This window comes from Marmota monax, unplaced genomic scaffold (assembly GCF_021218885.2).
Source record: "Marmota monax isolate L192 unplaced genomic scaffold, Marmota_monax_Labrador192_F-V1.1 WCK01_AAM20220418_F8-fsc00008, whole genome shotgun sequence".
Classification (NCBI taxonomy): Eukaryota; Metazoa; Chordata; class Mammalia; order Rodentia; family Sciuridae; genus Marmota; species Marmota monax.
This window is the reverse complement of record NW_026694432.1, coordinates 4,869,415-4,889,465: the sequence shown is the minus strand read 5'-3', so window position 1 is coordinate 4,889,465 and position 20,051 is coordinate 4,869,415. Positions and strand designations below refer to the sequence as shown.

The window sequence follows — 20,051 nt, the reverse complement described above, 5'->3', positions numbered from 1 at the left end:
TTTTTTTTTTCAAATAGGTGTTTAAAAGACAAGTAAACGGTGGCAGAAACCTGCATTATGAGCATATAAATCGTAAGAATACCACAGGACTCAAAATTAATGTAGAGAAGAGCTAGGTTACACAATTATTAATTCACTCCCTTCATCCCAAAAGGGAAAAAAAGGTGATGACCTCACTTATTTGCCTAAGGTGGGGGGAGTCATCAATATCCCTAAATAGCCCCCAAATTTTATACTTAAAAATATTAATCTTGCAACAGAGGTTGAGGAAAAGATGCTTGCCTTAAAAATCTTTCTGCACAGTTTTATTATTTCTATAAAATCATTCTAGAATTAGAGAAAAAGCAATGGTTCAAATGTCACCTTGGTAACGATGCATAACTACAAAGTTTTATCTGCAAAGATTACTTGAACAATAACAATTATGCATTAAAACCCATTTTACATGTGAGAAAAGTCAGGGAGATTGTCTTTGAATTTATATAATTCAAAGAAAGCAGTTTCTGACAAACATTATGAATTAACGTTTTCATTCATTTTTCAATAAATTTCATTCTGTGGGTTTTTTTTAAGTTGTAAAGGATAGAGTCTGTGATGATCAATCATTTTTTTTAACCTTTATTTATTTTTATGTGGTGCTGAGGATCAAACCCAGTGCCTCACACTTGCCAGGCAAGTGCTCTACTACTAAGCCACAACCCCAGCCATGTGATGGCCAATCTTAGTTATCAACTTGTGAAGAGATGCCTAGATCCGTAAATCATACTTCTAGTTGTGTCTGTAAGGATATTTCCAGAAAAGATTGGTGTTTTGGTCAGGGAACTAAGTAGGAAAGACCAACCCTGAATATGGGTCGCACTATTCAATGGGCTGGGGACTTAGATAGAATACAGAAGTAGAATAGGGAAGCTCACTCACACTTCTTGCAGGTGTGGTTTTCTGCTAATACTGCTGTTGCTTCTAATTTTGTGGCCTTCTGCTTCTTGGAGCAGCTACCAGTTTTCTTGGCTCTTTAGGAGGCAGATGGCCATTGTGGAACTACTGAGCTTCTCAGTGTGAGCCAATTAACTTCTTCTAACCATACTTTCTGTTGCTTTTATTTTTCTGAGGAACTCTTGACTAATACACAGACCAGAGGCTATTTAGCCACGAAAAGTATGGGTATGTTTGACAAGGACTTACAGAAAAATTATAGGCAGAAGCACATTCATCTATTTTCTTACTATCAATATCCTTAACAATACTTGATATGTCAGTCTTGTTTACCCATTCCAGTGGATTACAAAGATCTTTTCCTATGCTCTTTTCCTAAAAGTTTTATTGCGCTAGCATCTTAAACTTAGGTTATGATCCATTTCAAGTTAATTTTTGTGTAGATAGAGGTTGAAGTGCTCTACCTCAACCAATTATTCCAGGACCATTTGTTAAAACAAACAAAAAATCAAGCAAAAACAAAACTTATCACTTCCATGCTGGATTTTTACCTTGATAATTAAGTCGAAAGTCAACTGACATTTTATATATACAGGCCTATTTTTGAACTCTCTATTCCATTTCATTACTTTTTATGTCTATCCTATGCCCAAACTATATAACTTTACTACTATACCTTTACTGGAAAGGTTGAAATAATATATTTTAATTCTCTTATTTAGTTCATTGTTCTAAAACAATTATTTGCTTTTTTTAAGCGTTTTCCTGGATCCAACATCCATCCCCCTCAAGGACTTCAGACTAGACCAATTATGAGATTTTGAGGAATTTTAAGAAGACACAATTCAAAATGAAGTTCAGAGCATAAGGTTTTATGTCTAGACGAGACCAGAAACACCTTCCCAAAAATTTACATTCTTAAAAAATATGGAAAGTGGGCCATTTTAATTTTTATTTGTTCTAATTAGTTATACATGATAGCAGAATGCATTTTGATTCATTGTACAAAATGGAGCACAACTTATCATTTCTCTGATTGTACGTGATGTAGAAGTGCACTACATTTAGTCATACGTGGGAAAGCAGGCCATTTTAAAAATACTACTATTTTTTTTCTCCTTTATTAATTGACAAAAATGGGAAGCACTTTTAATTTTACTAGCTTTAGGATGGTCTCCTTTATGAACACCCCAGGATTTCTTCTGTGTTCTGTGAGTTGGTCTGCTTTAATCATATGAACTGGTTGTTCCACTTGTCTTTACCCCCAAACAACACACATTTCCTCCCAAATCATTAAGTAATGCCTCTAAAAAATTTTTCTAGGATTTAATATAAGAACCACTTAGTAGCTGAACAATCAATATCTATGTCCTTTCTTCCTCTTTATCTACTATCATAGTTGAAAGTGCATTCATGCCAAAGTTCTATTTTCCCAAGGATCATTTCCCTTTCAGTGAAATGCCTCTTTGTCAGTCAATAGGTTAGGAGGTATATAATCTATAAAGTGTGCTGCAGATAATACAGAAAGGCTGAAGGGTGCCATGTAAAAGAAAGGTAATGAGTCTATGAAAACATTTTTTAAATCTTTAGGCAAGACAGAATACGTATTAAAAAACAAGCAAAAACAATCTATGTTTTACAAATTATATCCTAATAAAATGTTAGGGGGGAAAAAATCTAAAACCCAAAACAACCAAGTCTGTAAAACAGAGGCCACAGGCCAGGAAGGGAAGAAAAAGTAACTGGTATTTGGGTATTTACTAGAGGGATGGAGATGAGTACCTTAGCTGACTGTGGTGTTGAGAAATTTAGCCAAGCAGGAACAAAGTCATGCTGCGCCATTTAGGTCCAGTGTCTCTTTTCAGCAAGGTGAGGCATCCAACCTCATGGCCAGGATCTGAAAGTGAGACAACTCAAATCACTTATGCTTTTAAGAATCGAATACCAGATTATAAAGTAATCTGTGATTAACCTATGATCCCTCTTCACAGAGTATCTGTCCTGAGACTCTCTATAGATATTTCTAAGGGACCAAATCTCACAGAAGTTATAAACAAAAGCAATGGTCTGTAAATATGTGATTATGAAAAAAACATAAACAGAAAAATATGACACAAGTCTAGAAGGTCATGTCAAAGAATCTAATGCATTCTTGAGTTACAAGAGAAGAAGCTGAAGAATAAACACAAAATAGATACTTATGGAAAAAGAACAGTTTGACTCAGTCAGGTACTTGGGTAACTTCTGGCCAAAGGAGTAGAAAAGCTTTTCCTACAGAAGGAATATATAACCTCTCAAGAACTTTTGCACTCAGTTCATATTAATTTCCTCAAACACTAACTAGTACCAGTTTTCCTGAGGTTTGTTGGTATTTTCAAATCTTCCTATCAATATTCTCCAAAATTAAAATACTGCAGAAAGCAGCAGATAATTTTCATAGCACATATACAGCTTTCCTCCAAAATTAAGATGTATAAAGAATATTTACCCCAGAGTGTAACCTCTGTGGTCCTGTTTTCCAACCTCTGTGGTCCTGTTTTTTGAACTCCTTGAGGCTATCAGCTGGCTCTCTCACGAGGTCTTCTTGTTAAAAAGGTGCTTAAGCAGTCTGGCCAGCAGCACGCCTTGTGATGAAGCACAAAGAAGCCTGGCTCTGGGTGGCTCACTTTCTGAGTCCCTTTAATTGATCATCTTAAACTATCTAGTTCCTGACTCGCTTCCAAAGGGGGAAGGGGAAAGGGGAAGGGGGAAGGGGAACATAAAAAGTATTTGTTACATTTAAAAAAGGGGGTAAGGGGAAAGAGCTATGTCTATGTTCACCTCATTCAACTTCCTTGAGTAATGGCACTATGATGTTGCTTAAATAGGTAATACATGGACATTTGCACAGTGAGTGTGAACTGTTCATAACAAGGTCATAGCTACACAGACAGGTGGCCTCATGTGTGGGCAAGTAATGTCATCAAGGTGATAGACAAAAAATATAATATTAAAGCACTATAAAAGATCTTCTGAGTAGTCAACTCCAGTGGCAAACAACCACATGACAAAGCCCTTAAAACATAAATGTCATTATTCTTACAATTGCTAAAAATAGTGTGCAGATATGTATTTATATTTTCTTAAACTTTAAACTCTAAACATATGAAATCTTGTTTAAAAAAAAAAAAATCAGACAGGAACTTGATATACTTTTCCATCCACAGAACAGCAGCTTTCAAGGCAAATTTCTTGGTATAAAGCTCCTATATGTATATTCTATTTCTTTGGTCTTCAATATTTATAAATTCAGAACAAAATTAAAACAAGTAGAAAGAGGGGGTTAGGAATAGTCAAGGAGAAAGTTCCAAAATGAGGTTTTCTTCTTTTCAGTTTTCTGTATTTCACTTGTTTTGCATCTTCTTCAAAAATGAATTCAGCTAATAGAAGGTGATATGAAGAATCTTCTACTGCTTTGGTAGAGAAGTCACTTTTTATTTTGGATCCATTTCCATCATTGCTCAATCATTAACAAGGCCACATGAATCTACCAATCTGTAAATGAAAAAACAAAATGACACATAACAATCTCAAGAGACAAAATCACTGTCATATACAGTTGCTGAAGTGAGATACGAATGGATAAGGGGGGGCAGAGGGACAAGGCCAAGCAGACTGAGGGGCTTACATGCAGCAAGATGCTGTGTACAGACTTTGCAACCTAGGTATGGGAAAAAGAGAATCCACGCAAGAGAGGTGGTGGTAACTGGAGACTGATTACATACTGGGAACTGATGAAAAACAGTATTAAGGAAAAATGGGAGCCATATTCCTTACTGTAGGAGAAAGGAGGCAACGATCATGAAAATTTGAACACGGAATCACAAAGAACAAAATAAGTAAATCCAAAAAATAACAAAGCAGTACTTAATTGACCTAAAGCATTCTTATCAATAAAATGGGGGGAAAAAAGCAATAAAGCAAATCTAAAGAGAGGAAAGGGGGGGAAAAAGGTAGCAAAAATGGAGACAATAATAAAGATAATTATTTCAAAATCAATAAAGATTATTTTAAAAAAGATAAACATGGCTGGGAATAGTGGCATACACTATTAATCCCAGCGGCTTGGAGGCTGAGGCAGAAGGATCACAACAAGTTCAAAGCCAGCCTCAGCAAGTGCAAGGTGCTAAGCAACTCAGTGTCTCTACATAAAAATACAAAATAGGGCTGGGGGTGTAGCTCAGTGGTTGAATGCCTTGGAGTTCAATCCCTAGTACTCCCGCCAAAACAAGATAAATAGAAGGTAAGCTGGTAAAATGCTTAAGGGGGAAAAAAAAAAAGACAGCATGAAGAGGAGGAAATAAAACAACAGATTAAAAATAGTGTAAGTGGCCGGGCGCAGCCTATAATCCTAGTGGCTTGGAAGGCTGAGGCTGGAGGATTGGGAGTTCAAAGCCAGACTCAGCAATGGCAAGGTACTAAGCAACTTGGTGAGACCCTGTCTCTAAATAAAAATACAAAAAAATAGGGCTGGGAATGTGGCTTAGTGGTCGAGTAACCCTGAGTTCAATCCCAGGTACCCCATCACACCAAAAAAGAAAAAAAAAAATCATAAGCAAAGATTATGAACAATCAAAAATTAAACAAATTTGAAAATCTTAAATCTCTATGAAATATCAAAAACTGGCCCAACAATAAAAAACCTAATATCAAACCTGAATAAACCTTATATGTTAAGGACACTTAAGAAAAACCCTCCTCCCCAAAGGGTTCCAAGGTGAAAAAGAGAAGCTGAATGTCTACCCTATGGTTTGCCAAGTGAGTGACTGAGTTGAGACAGGGAAGGTTTATACAGTAACCCACAACTGGAGTTCTGGGTTACCCTACAGAAATAACAGCTATTAATTCTTTAATATAGGTTTTGTGGTCCAGCCTACAGATTTTTATCAGAATTTATTGTTAAAATGGCCTCTGCATAAGATCAAATTTTAATATAAACAGATTTTTAAAGTCAATTCATAAAATATTCAGCAAAAAGTAAAACCAACAGGACTTGCTAACAGATGAGATATTGCTAACAGATTCTAGTTTTCAGCTTGTTCAACTAGGTTACAGTGCTCAGTGATAGGGAATAAACACAGACTAGTTACTGTTTTTTCAGTATATTCAGAGATGTTCTTATGAAGGTCTACAGCTATTATTACCAATAAGAAACGATAATACTGTCACCATAATTAATTATTTTGGAAAAATATCAATAAAATCAAGATTTCTAAAGGAAAAAACATAATTAACTGTTACACACTTTTGTCATTAAGAACTCTGGTTGAGACAGGCGCGGTGGCACATGCCTGTATTTCCAGCGGCTCAGGAGGCTGAGACAGGAGGATCTCAAGTTCAAAAGCAGCCTCAACAATTTAGTCTCCCGAGTAGCTGAGATTAGAGGGATGTGCAACCACACCTGACAATTAAAGTTCTTTTGGGGATGTGGTTATTTTTATACAGTGACTAAGTGAAAAATTTATTTTTTTTAAAAAAAAAACATGGTGTCATTTTTTAAATACCTTTGTTTATTTATTTATTTTTATGTGGTGCTGGGGAACAAATCCAGAGCCTTCCGCTTGCTAGGCAAGCGCTCTACCACTGAGCCAAAACTCCAGCCCAAGTTTATGCTTATTACTGAAAATTTTTTGAGTAAAAAAATTTAAAACTAAACTAAAACTATCTTAGAACCTTAAAAAAAAAAAAAAAAAAAAACACGAAAGACTAGACAGGAAGGGTGATCAAGATTCCTTTTTTTTTTTTTTTTAACATTTAAAAAATGATGTCAAGCATGTGCTCTGGAGCTCAAAGGTATAGTTTGGGGAATTTCCAGTATTTGGAAGACAATAAGGCACGAGAAGAGATGAGATCTGGGAAGACTATTAAAAGAAAAAATTCTCAAGCCTGTTTCATTAATTTTCCATGTCTATTTATCACTTTCCTATTTCCAATGACACTCCAAAAAACTGACACTCAAATCTAGTTCTTTAGGCACTAATAGTCTCTTCCACCATCTACCTCAGCATATCCCCATCAGCTGACATTCTCTGTTTCTAAATTCAGGATCAAATTATATCCTTACACTGCTCAGTAATGTCTGGTTTTCCACCAGCAATAAAATAAAATTTAAATTCCTCAACATGAGACAAGAAATAAACTTTTACCCACCTCTCAAGAATAAACCAAAAGTCATGTCTAAAATTCCAGTGACTCAGGAGGTAGAGGCAGGATGGCAAGTTTGAGGTCAGTCTCAACAACTGAAACCTTGGCTCAAAATAAAAAATAAAAAGGGCCAGGGAGAGGATGGGGATATAACTGTTAGTAGAGTGCTTGCCTCACATGCAAAAGGTCCTGGGGTTCAATCCCCAGCACCCGCCCTCCAACACACACACACACACACACACACACACACACACATACACACACAAAAAAAGGAGCCAGGGATGCAGCTCAGTGCTAAAGTGTCCCTGGGGTTCAATCTCCAGCACCAAAAACAAAAACAAAAAACAAGAATAATAAGCCTAGTCTCCTTAATTCTCTATGTAGAAGATATCTCCCTCTCTGAAATCCTAAAAGTACTATAATTATGCCTTCTAGGGCATAAACTCTTGCTCCTTCCAGGGCATTATAAATGTTTATTTAAGCTACAAGTAAGCCAAAAACTTCTAAGAATTCTTCCCTGACCTTCTTTGAAATGCACACAGCCTGTTAACTACTGTGGTACTTTATATATGTCTACCAACAGATGAATAGATCTCTCTCTCACACACACCCCCATATAAACATACAATAGACTAACTATAAAAATAAAGTACTGATTCATGCTACAACATGAAACCTGAAAACATTATTCAGAGTGAAAGAAGCCATACACAAAATGCTATATACGATTTCATTTGTATAAAATATTTAATCAATAAACTAGAGACAGAAAACAGATCAGTGGTTACCAGGAGCTGGGGGGCGGGGGAGAGGGTACAGGGGCTTAATACTTAAGAGGTTTCACTTTGGGGTAATAAAAAAGTTCTGGAACTAGACAGTCGGTGATGTCATACAACACTGAATGTACTTCATGCTCTACACTTTTCAAAATGGTTATAATGGTTAGCCTTATATGTATTTTTTTCATAATTAAAAAAAATGTTATTACTAGAGATTAAACTCAGAATGCTCTTCACTGAGTCACATTCCCAGTCCACTAAATGTTTTTTAATAAGATAGTTATCATTAAACAGAATTGATATTTTTCAATATTTTCTTTTCGTTGTAGCTGTACACAATACCTTTATTTATTTTTATGTGGTGCTGAGGATCAAACCCAGGGCCTCCCACATGCTAGGCAAACTCTACTACTGAGCCACAGCCCCAGTCCAGAATCAATATTTTAAAATATAAACAATGTAATACATCATCCATTCTTTTTAGGTTTCATATAAGTGCTTTTGATCCCTCCCTATGATGTGCATATAGAATCACTTGTACCTAAATATTTGATCTAGATATTTGTCAGCAAACAAAAGATTTACACTTAAGTTGCTTTTTTTTTTTTTGTGGTACCAGAGATTAAATCCAGGGGAGCTTAACCACTGAGTTACATTCCCATCCCTTTTTAAATATTTTATTTAGAAACAGAGTCTCAATAAGTTGTTTAGGGCCTCAGTAAATTGATGAGGCTGGCTTTGAACTCCCAATCCTCCAGCCTCAGCCTCTCAAGCCGCTGGGATTATAGGTGTGTGTCACCGTACCTCGGCCACTAAAATGCATCTTTTTTTTTCTCTCTTTTAATATTTATTTTTTTAGTTGTAGTTGGACATAATACCTTTACCATTCATTTATAAAATGCACTCTTAAAAAAAAAAAACACAGAATTACAAATGTTTCTGAAAGGCAATCCAGGATGCAATGTGCTGTCCTTGAAACAAACAAATGGAAAAACAAAACAAAACAAAAAAACCTTTAATTTTTCCATGTAGATAAGCCATTGTCAAAAGCATAACTTTAAGTAGATCTTAAATCATAAAATAAAATTTCTATTCTATATATGCTATATAAAATAATTGAGAAATGTTGTCTCTGTAATGCTAGTGCACTATGGCTGGAATATAGGGATTTTCCTTTTAATATTCTATAGGAAAATAAAAAATATGCAATGTCTGACTTTTAATCGGGCTTGTTTAACTTTGGCTCCACAAAAAGTGCTTTTAAGTACAAGACTAATAGATACAATTTGGTCATTTGATAAGATTTCTTTGATACAGGCTTTTGGGTATGCCCCACCAGATCAACAAAGTTAATAATAAATCATTTCATCAATCACATAGTGTACAATCTGTATATCCCACAGAATTGAAAAAGGATATTATCTAGTTCTCAACGAAGAGATTATCAAATAATTTTCACAATGGTTCATGATGTATTTGTCAATAAAAGGATACAAAGAATTGCATGGCACATGAAAAGAGTAAAAAAAACAGTAAAATAAAAAGATAGCCCATGAAGAAGGGGGAAGATATGTCTAATAGATCATCAAAGATAAAAAAATTAATAATATTAAAACACATTAATAAAAGTTTCTTTCTTTCTTTCTCTCTCTCTTTTTTTTTTTTTAGAGAGAGAGAGAGAAATTTTTTAATATTTATTTTTTAGTTTTTCAGCGGACACAACATCTTTATATTTTCGTATGAGGTGCTGAGTGGTGCGCATGCCAGGCCAGCCAGGCCAGCCAGGCCAGCCAAGCCACCGCTTGAGCCACATCCCCAACCCCTTGTATTTCTTTTTATTTGCAAAATATCTATTGTTACCTTTTACCATTCTTCTGTTGTTGATCTTTCTTTCTTATCTGACATAATACAATACATATTGATCTTCTGATTATCTGTTAGAAGCATCTTTACCCTTCTTCATGGGCTATCTTTTATTTTTTACTGTATCTTTTGATGAACAAAAGTTCTTAGTCAAAGCTGTACATACCCCTTATGATTTACATTTCTGTGCTTTAAAGTCAAAGCATTTACCTATATAGCCTCATTGTCCTCTTGATTTTATAGTTTTGCTTTTCACATTTAAGAGTTAAAACACTTGGAACTGATTCGTATATAGTTTGAAATCTGTGTGAAATTTCATTTCTTTTTCAGTGTCAGAGATTGAACCCAGGGGCACTTAACCCTGATCCACAAATCCCCAGGGCTTTTTACTTTGAGACAGGGTCGCACTAAGTTGCTTACGACCATGCTAAATTGTGGAGGTTGGCTTTGAAAGTTTCAATCCTCCTGCCTAAGCCTCCTGAGCTGTTAGGATGACACGTGTACACCACCATGCCCTCATGGCATTCTTTCTCTGTTTACAAAGCCAGCTCCATCATAAATTATTTCTACATATGTATGGGTCTAATTTTCAGGTTTCTGCTTCACTGGTCTTTTAATAGTTCCTCCACTACTACCATGTGTCTTATCTACCTTGGCTTTATAATTAATACCTTGTTATAGAGATATTTCCCATTAATATACCTTTATTAAAGGCCTCAGCTATTGGATTTCTCATAAATTTTAAAATATTAATATCAAGTTTAAGAGGGGGAAATCTGTTAAGACATTTCTTAGAACAGTAATGAATCTAGATCAATATGAGAGAATAAATAATAATAAATAACAACAAATCCTCCAAAGTATATGCATAGGGTAAGTCTTTTATATAATCTCTTTACCATCTTATATAAAATTTCCCCATAAAGATCTTGCATACCTTTAAAAATGATTTATTCTTACCTTCTTGTTTTAAAAAAGGCCTATGTATTATTATTATTTTTTTAACCTGTTTTAACTCAAAATTTTTTTTCCCCTGAGGTACTAGGGATTGAACCTAGGATTTGCACTCTCCATTCAACTACTACTCCCCTGATGCAAAAATGACTCTTTAAGGGCTGGGCTATAGTTCAGTTGGTAGAGTGCTTGCCTTGCTTGCACAAGGCCCTGGATTCAATCCCCAGCATCACCAAAAAAAAAAAAAAAAAAAAAAAAAAAAAAAGATTCTTTATTTGATTGTTGATGAAGATATGGTACAAACAAGGAATTCTCACACATTGTCAAAAACATAACTTTAAGTATATCTTCAATCATAAAATTTCCATTCTACATATGCTATATAAAACAATTGAGAAGTGTTGTCTGTAATGCTAGTGCACTATGGCTGGAATATAGGGATTTTCCTTTTAATATTCTATAGGAAAATACAAACTATGCAATGTTTGACTTTTAATCATGCTTGTTTAATTTTGGCTCCTAGTGGAAGTTTTAAATGGTACATGACCACTTTGGAAAACAGTTTGGCAAAAAAAAAAAAAAAAAAAGCTGAAGTTGTGAAACTTCTGTGACCAACTGTTTTAGTCTATTTTGTTCTACAATACAACAAAATACCTGAATCTGGGTAACTTATAAAGAACAGAGACTATTTCTCACAGTTCTGGAGAAATCTTAGAAGTCTGAAAGACTGACATCTGGAGAGAACTTGCTGCAGTGTCCCATGGTAAAAAGAAAAGAACATGGAAGAGAGGGAGAGGAAAAAGAGGCTTGAACTTATCAAAACAACTAATGTACTCCAAACATAAGAGCACTAATCCATTCATAAGGACAAAAGCCCTCATGACCTAGCCTCTTAAAGGTCCCACCTCTCAACACTGCTGCCTTGGGAATTAATTTTCAGCAATTTCAAACTTTGGGGGACACATTTAAACAATAGCACTCACCAATCCTAATCATAAGATTACAAGAAGTATTGATGCATACTACAACATAGATGAACCTTGAAAATATTAGGTTACATGAAAGAAGCCAGATGCAAAGACCACAAAGTATATGATTCTGGACAGATGAAATACAATACAGTACAAAGAGACAAAAGAAAGTAGATTCGCAGTTGCCTAGGGCTGGAGAAAAATGGGAGGTAACTGCTAATAGCTATGAGATTTCTTTCTGGGACAATAAAAGTGTTAAATTAGTGGTAATCATTGCACAATTTTGTAAATATCCTAGAAACCATGAAATTGTACACTTTAGATGGGTGTGTTTAAAAAAATTTGTAGTTGTAGATAGACAGTATGCCTTTCTTTTATTTGTTTCATTTTTATGTGATGCTAAGAATTGAACCTAGTGCCTCACACATACATGCTAAGCAATTGTCACTGAGCTACAGCCAGCCTTGGGGGTGTTTTGTTACATAAACCACAACTCTATATAATTTATAAATATTTATATAAATTATATTGTCACATAGAACTGCCCCCAATCACACCAATGACAAGTGATTGGGAACTGTTTTAGTGCCAATGTAACATAACACAAATTAAGATATTTGCTGCAAGGGAGAAAGACTGTTTAATATGTAGATCAGACTACCATCACCTTAACCAAGAATCAATCCTAGCATTACTAAAGTTGGTCAACCAGGTATTATGTTTTATTATATGAGTAAAAAGAGGCATGGTATATTCTAGCCAAAAATGTTCATAACTACATCAAGCTTTTTAACTGTCAACTTTAATCCCCCACCCCGCCACCCCCGCCTACTAGGGACTGAATCTAGGTATACTCTACCACTGAGCTACATCTTTACCCTTTTTTAACTTTTTATTTTGAAGCAAATCTCAATAAACTGCCAAGACTGAATCTGTCAATCCTCTTGTGTTAGCCTCCGAAGTGGCTGGGTCTACAGGCATGTGCCACCATACCCTGATAACCTCTAAACTATACAGGAATGTACAAGGAACAACCACAAAACCATTCTTGGAACAACTGGCCCAGAGAAAGTCAGTGTTAGTGAAAAATAAGGATTATGATAAATTAAAGAGACATAAGGAAATTAAAACATTTATTTACATGGAAAGTGGGCATAACTTTCTATAATAACAAGCTGATCTCATTAGTAAAATAGAAATAGAAACCTACACTGTGTTTAGAAAACGATCTGGAAAAAATGCAAAGTGTAGTAATTTCTGGTAATGGGAATATTAGTGTTCACCTTTGCATATTTATACATTCTAACATCACATACTACATATATGCTGATTGCAATACAAAATAATAAAGTAGGAGCTTTATTAATATTGATGCTCAAGCCTACTTCAAATTTTAAAAGGTTGACAACTATTGCTTTAAGAATTGGGATCAGGGATGGGGTTGTAGCTCAGTGGTAGAGCACTGCCTAGCACATGTGAGACACTGGGTGATCCTCAGCACTACACAAAATAAATAAAATAAAGTTACTGCATCTGTCTACAACTAAAAAAAGAATTGGGATGAGACAGGCACAGTGGCACTTTCCTATTAATTCCAGCCACTTGAGAGGCTGAAGCAGGAACATCCCGAGTTTGAGCTCAGTCTTGACAATTCAATGAGACTCTGTTACCATAAGATAAATAAAATGGGTTCAGTTTTAGTTCATGGTAGAGAGCCCCTGGATTCAATCCTTAGTAACACACACATACACACGTGCAAATTGGGGATGGACAAAAGAAAATTTATTATCTTTTCAGGAACAGCAAAATCAGAGAGAAACAAATGAAAGGAGGCTTAAAAGATTGCCACCTAATTGCAGTATGTGGGACCTGGATCCTAACTCAAAAAGTCAACAACCAGATTCCTTGGTTGAAAATAAACCATATTTAGGTAGCCTAACAAGAAAAGGAATTTATCAAAACACCCACTGAGATTCAAAGAATGAATGAGAGGTTCCTTGACTTGGCAAATATGCAAAAATCCAAGGGAAGTGAAGCACTCAAAACTAATGCCGAAGCCACAACACAGGAAGAGCCTGCTCAGGAAACTGGCCCAGCTAGCACTGCCACCATCAACTGGAATGAATCCCAAACTGTCATTCCTTTGCATCTTACTCCAGAAGCACATCCCCAGTGAAGTGCATTCAACTGGCACAGCTTGGGTCACACAATCCAACTTTAGCTATCAAGGGTTCTATATATTATGTACATGTGTGTACACAGTTTTTCCAGTTCCTCTCCCACAAACACTCACAAAAAGGAAATAAAGGAAGGGGGTTAAAATGATAAGACAAAAGACGCAACAGAGATAATTTTAAAGCCCTGTTAGTACACAGGAATTCTGCCCATCTTGCCATTAATAATAAACTTTAATCATTATGCCTTCTTATGCTTTACTGTACCAAGCAAGAATCATTTCCTGAAAAGTAATTCCAGAAGGTAGTAAATAGTAATATTTATGCCTTCTCCAGGTAATCTAATTTCTGATATTCTGTAATTCAAAGGTCACAAGCACACACGCTGCCACCAAACCTAAAAACTCATTATCTCACCACATTAAAAAAAAAAGTGGGGGGAGGCTAGGCATGCTAAAATAAGACCAAGATAAGGTTAATTCTATCACAGCCCAGGCTATTAAACACAAAACAGAAGCATATTTATCACCTGATGCAATCTGACACATTAAATTCTGGATATAAGATTCAGAAAACTAAACAAATTACATTTATACAAAATTCTGAAAACGTAGGCTTTGTTTGCTTTGCAATACTGAAGACTGAACCCAGTGGAACTCTCACATTCCCACCCCTTTTTATTCTGAGATAGGTCTAAGTTGCTGAGAGGTCTTGAACTTCTGATCCTCTTGCTCAGCCTCCTACATGGCTGGGATTATAGCACATGTCACTGTACCTGGCTAATTATGAAGTTTTTAAAACTAGCAAAAACATTTTGATGGCATTTGCTCTGAAGTCACTACATCAAGCACACTACAAACAAGTGTTTCAGTAAAGATAATTTTTATCAAATAGTTTCAACTGCACTGATCCTGAAAGGGGTGTTTTGTATGAATACAACTAAATAGTGACTAAATAGTGATAACTAAATGGTGACATTTACAAAACCACACAGTTTTCATAACTGATTTAACAGGAGTGACTACTATGGACTTGGGAGGCTGGGGCAGGAGGATCACAAGTTCAAGGTCAGCCTCAGCAACTTAGCAGGGTCCTGAGTAACTCAGCAAAATCCAGTCCCAAAATAAAAAAAGGGATGGAAAGGTAGCTCAGTGGTAAAGTGCCCCAGGGTTCTTTTGGGAGGGGGGGCTGGGTTTAATTCCCTGTGTGTATGTGTGTGTGTGTGTGGGGGGGGTAGTATTTCCTCCCCTAAGGTTTTATCCTCTAGCTATTAGCAGTTTACCATCTGGGAGTACTATACCACTGAGCTATATCTCCAGTCCTTTGTATTTCTTATTCTGAGACAGTATCTAGCTAAATTGCCCAGGATGGCCTGGAACTTTGGGATTCTCCTTCCTCAACTTTCTGAGTTGCAGGGATTACAGACATGCAGCACTACACCAGGCTCAAAAAATCCAATTTAAGAGAAATTTTTAGACCAAATTGGTTGAGAAAACTGATTGGTAGCCAAAACCAGTAAATAAAGCCACGGTGAACCCACTATATTTTGGCTCAATTTTATAATATACAACTAGGAAAAGAAAAAGAAAAAAAAAGGCAGGAAACAAACTAGCTGGAAAAGTTAATACTGAATTGGGCAGCAAAGCAAAAGCAAACCAAACACTCCACTTTACACAGCATGTCCGAGGGCAAATGACCAATACAATTACTCTATGCTGTTCAATAGTACAACTGCAGGGAAATTATATAGATGAGAACCACTGAATAAACTAGGGAAAAAAAATTCACAGAATCATCTACACTCCTCCCCAACCCCACATCAAATTGCAATCTAAGTCTCTGTATCAACTACCAATTTACAGAGAATCAGGAAAATCTAGAATATGAGAAACTTTGCAAAATAAACGACCTGGTTTCTTTTTAACAAAATGCAAGGGAAAAAATGAAGGGGAAACTAATGAAAAGAGGCTCAAAGGATGTTAGCCAATTGCAGTTATGTGGGAACCTGGATCCTGAATCAAATTAGAAAAGTCAACTGAAAAGTAACATCTAATAAGGGAAACTACTCTGTGTGCCAAGATATCACTAAATTTCATTAGAATGGTATGTAAGAGATTCATTAATGTCAATATCATCAAACAAATCACAAAGTGATTATTATGAGACAACCTTTTAAGAACTCTACAAATATTATTTATTTATCACAACAACCCTAGAATAAGGTACTATTATCCCTACTTAACAGATGAAATATGCATAGAATTTCATCTGAGTAACTCTCCTAAGGTCACAAGGTGTACATGGTGAAGCTGACATTTAAATCCAGGTTGTTTCTCTACAAAGCTGGTGCCTTTTACTACCATATTATCCCATCTCTCTATATAATGTGGTGAAAACTATCCTTTTGAATCACAGAAAAAACTGCCTGAATCCTCATTTCCTACCATGTTACCAGATTAATTACCTTCTGGAAAACTGTATACAAATCTGGAGAAGCATTAATATAATCTATTTTAAACAAGTGTTGAAAGGAAACGAGATTATATACTGGAATTATTTTATAGCATCTAACATGATACCCACAATAAATGATTCCCACTGCTCTTCCTACCATACCAAAGTAATTAATAAAGTGCATGAAAAGTGGAATAGCTGTAATATTTGTGTGCATGTATGGTGCTGGGATTGAACCCAAGAGGTCCTGAACGCTAAAGCAGTGCTCTACCCCCAAGCCAGCAGTTTTAATTAATCAACTGAAAAGCCCCAAACCAACTTTTCTGTGTACTTATAAACTTCAAGGACAGCAATTACTCAGAAGTTTTTATATACTAAAATTTAAACCTACAAGAAGCCAAAAAAGGGTTTGCAAGCTAAATTTAAAATAGACACTTTTTTGGTACTGAGGACTGAAAAAAAACAGGGATACTTTACCACTGAGCTACATCCCCAGTGGTTTTTTTTTTGTTTTGTTTTGTTTGAGAGAGGGTCTTGCTAAGTTCCTGAGAGCCTTGCTAAATTTCTGCTCCAAGCCTTGAACTTATGTTCCTTATATTTCAGCCTTCCCAGCCATTGGGTTACAGGTGTGCAACACCATGCCTGGCAAGATACAATCTTAAATGAGTTTTCTGGAGAAAAAAATTTTTACTCCACTAATAAAACTACTGTCCAATTTTTTTTTTTTTGAGGGGGGAGGTACTGGGGTTTGAACCCATGGGCACTATACCATTGAGGTACATTGAGGTACATCCCTAATCCTTTTTATTTTGAGATAGGGTCTCACTAAGTTGCTGAGGTGGGTCTCAAACGTGCAATCCTCCTGTCTTAGCCTCCTGAGTAGTTGGAATTGTAGGGCTGTGTCACTGTGGCCAACTGTCCAACTTTCTTCATAGTGGTAATTCTCTAGAGAATTATAGATTAACATGAGGCAATGCGCACTTAATGAGAATATTAAAATTATTTCTGTAAGAAAAGACGGGGGCTGGGGTTGTTGCTCAGTGGCAGAGTGCTTGCCTTGCACATGTGAGGCACTGGGTTCAATCCTCAGCATCGCATAAAAATGAATAAGTGAAATAAAGATATTGCATCCATCTATAACTAAAAAATATATTAAAAAAAAAAAAAAAAAAACGAAAGAAAAGACAGGTAGGTAGACTGAGCATGTGCCTAAAATGTGCAAGGCCCTAGGTTTGATTCCCAGAAACACAAAAAAGAAAGACCAAAAGCTATGTTGTTATCCTGCAAGTATTTTTATGCTTAATACGTAATGCTGTAAAATTCTTTGGTGTCAGAAATGTTTTATGAAATCATCCAAATATTCCCAGCTCCTAGTACACCAAAACTATCATGATAGTACAGCTTCCAGTGTTTCTTAAAAGAATAATTGATCTCTTTTGCTGAAAAGTGAAATATGCCCAATAGAGCAATTAAAGGCTGATTATTTACTTTAGTAAAGGAAACAACTAACAGACATCTTTAAATACTTCCCTAGTATATTTGAAATTGCCTATAAAGATTTAATTTACATTATATTAGGTATATATTGCTTATTAGTTAAGGGATACCTATGGACAAAAGAAGTTCAATTCCTCTTAATTTATTTTTTTAAGTTTAAATACTGGCAATTTTGTTTGGAGCAGACTTTAGTGGGAAATAAAAATTACTGATTCAGAAATAACTCGAGGCATAAGGTCTCCAACAGCATAACCACATACTAAATTACAGACACAACCAACTATAGCAACTTCTGAGACAGCAAGCATGTTATCTGTACATTACCTAGATTCCAACAGACCCTCATCTGTCTGAAATGACACAAACCAAAATTTGCCTTTTTTATGAACTACTTTTTAATTTGGGATTCCTTAAAAGGTTTTGTTTTGCTTCTCATTTTTCCAAGTCTTACTTTCATGTATAAAGGCAGCAGTCATAGGGTCAAGCACAATAACTTAGAGGTTTCTGGACTGGCAACTGTAGCTCAGAGGTAGATGGCACTGTCCTGGGTTTGATACCCAGCACCAAAAAAGGAGAAACAGAAGGAAAAAACAAAAAAACAAACAACAACAACAAAACCCCCCACATTTCTTAGACTCAAATACTGTCTTCTACCTACTAGCTGAATTAATCTCTGTCTCATTCTTCTCAACTCTAAAATGGGAGAATAAAACAGTATTGCCAGGTGTGGTAGCTACCCTGCCTGTAATCTCAGTGGCTCAGGATCCTCAAAACTTCAAAGCCAGCCTCATCAAAATTGAGGTGCTAAGCAACTCTGTGAGACCCTGTCTCTAAATAAAATACAAAACAGGGCTGGGGATATGGCTCAGTGGTCAAGTGCCCCTGAGTTCAATCCTCAGTTCCAAACAACAACAACAACTACACACACAAAAACAGTATCTAAGAATTCTGAGCAACAGGCAGTCCCTGGTACATTAGACTAAAACCATAAAACCAAGATATACAATCTACTGAAATATGATTCAGAGGGCTGGGGCTGTAGCTCAGTGGCAGAACACTTGTCCAGCATGTGTGAGGCACTGGGTTCGATCCTCAGCACCACATAAAAATAAATAAATAAAATAAAGTCATGCGTCCATCAACAACTATTAAAAAAAAAGTACTCCCACATTTCTCATTATTCCATATATATTAAAATGGTTAAATGTGCTTTCCTCAGCTAAGGTTTTAAAACAGCCACTGGTAAGAAAACTGTTGAATTCATTCAAAATAATGGCTTCCCATCTCCCCAAGTTAAAAGCTCTGAAAACAAACTATCCAGAATGAACTGAAAGAATGTTTTTTTATCAACATGTACAGTTTTGGGTACCCTGTAAAGTTTCACCCAAGTACAGTAAACAACAATGTCAAAACACAAAGCAAATAGTCATTTTTATAAAGAACTTGAAATGATTTTGTTGTAAAACCACCAAGGTAAGTACAGAAAAATTCCTAGGGGAATTGACAAAATAAGTTTATGTGTTTGAAAGAATGTAGAAAGACATATGCTAAGGAAGAGAACTATTTGTTTTACTACTAACTTCAACGATTTTTTTCACAATAGCATTTTAACTATTTTATCTTTTAAAGGGAAACCTGAAACTCAAGTTCCTTTCCAAATACTGAAATTTACTGTTTCTGGTTTCCAATCTATGAAGTTTTGTTTGCAGTTAAAACTTCTGAATCTATTTTTTGTTGGTTTTTAAGAAGTAAACAAAATGACAGTCTTTGTTTAAAAAGGCACAACAATCAGGTGCCACATAACTAAACTGCTTTCATTTGCTGAATTCTCACACCATTGTAAATGTCCCTAGTTTAACAGCACCCGATTTCCTTTCAAGTACAGATATAAAAAATCTTAGAAAAGATAATCCAAAATATCACTCATTACATTTTTGGATGTTAACTTATAAAGAAAAGTACGTTCTGTTATTAAACTAAAACACAAACCACCATTAACTCTGTGTCTTCCTGGTAAGCAATATATTAATATCAAAGTTAAAAGCAACAATTTCAATAAATAACAAGCCAACCTCAGAGCACAACGATGGCAGATAAAACTGACACCACAGCACAATTTGAGCTATAAGCAACTACCAAAATCAAAAAACAAAAACCGCACCCATTCTTAAGTAAACTTTTGGAGTAAGCAAACTTTCAGAACCCTACCTTTGTTTCCACCTAACAAAAGAAGTCTTCAATAC

At 35.6% G+C, this 20,051-nt stretch overlaps 1 protein-coding gene across 3 annotated transcripts in view; it reads right to left on the bottom strand.

The window, feature by feature from the left end:
- Positions 1–20,051, bottom strand: part of Gpbp1l1 (GC-rich promoter binding protein 1 like 1) — a 42,527-nt gene that overhangs the window by 20,890 nt on the left and 1,586 nt on the right. For 2 of the 3 annotated variants that reach the window (XM_046469180.2, XM_046469179.2), the window contains exons 2-3: positions 3,422–4,467; positions 2,716–2,830 (exon numbers count right to left, since the gene is read on the bottom strand). In XM_046469180.2, the coding sequence (XP_046325136.1) occupies positions 2,716–2,775 (60 nt within the window). In that variant the 5' untranslated portion in view covers positions 2,776–2,830; positions 3,422–4,467. Of the gene's footprint in view, positions 1–2,715; positions 2,831–3,421; positions 4,468–7,122; positions 7,225–20,051 lie in introns of those variants that run through there. The other variant, XM_046469181.2, reaches the window with a different exon arrangement.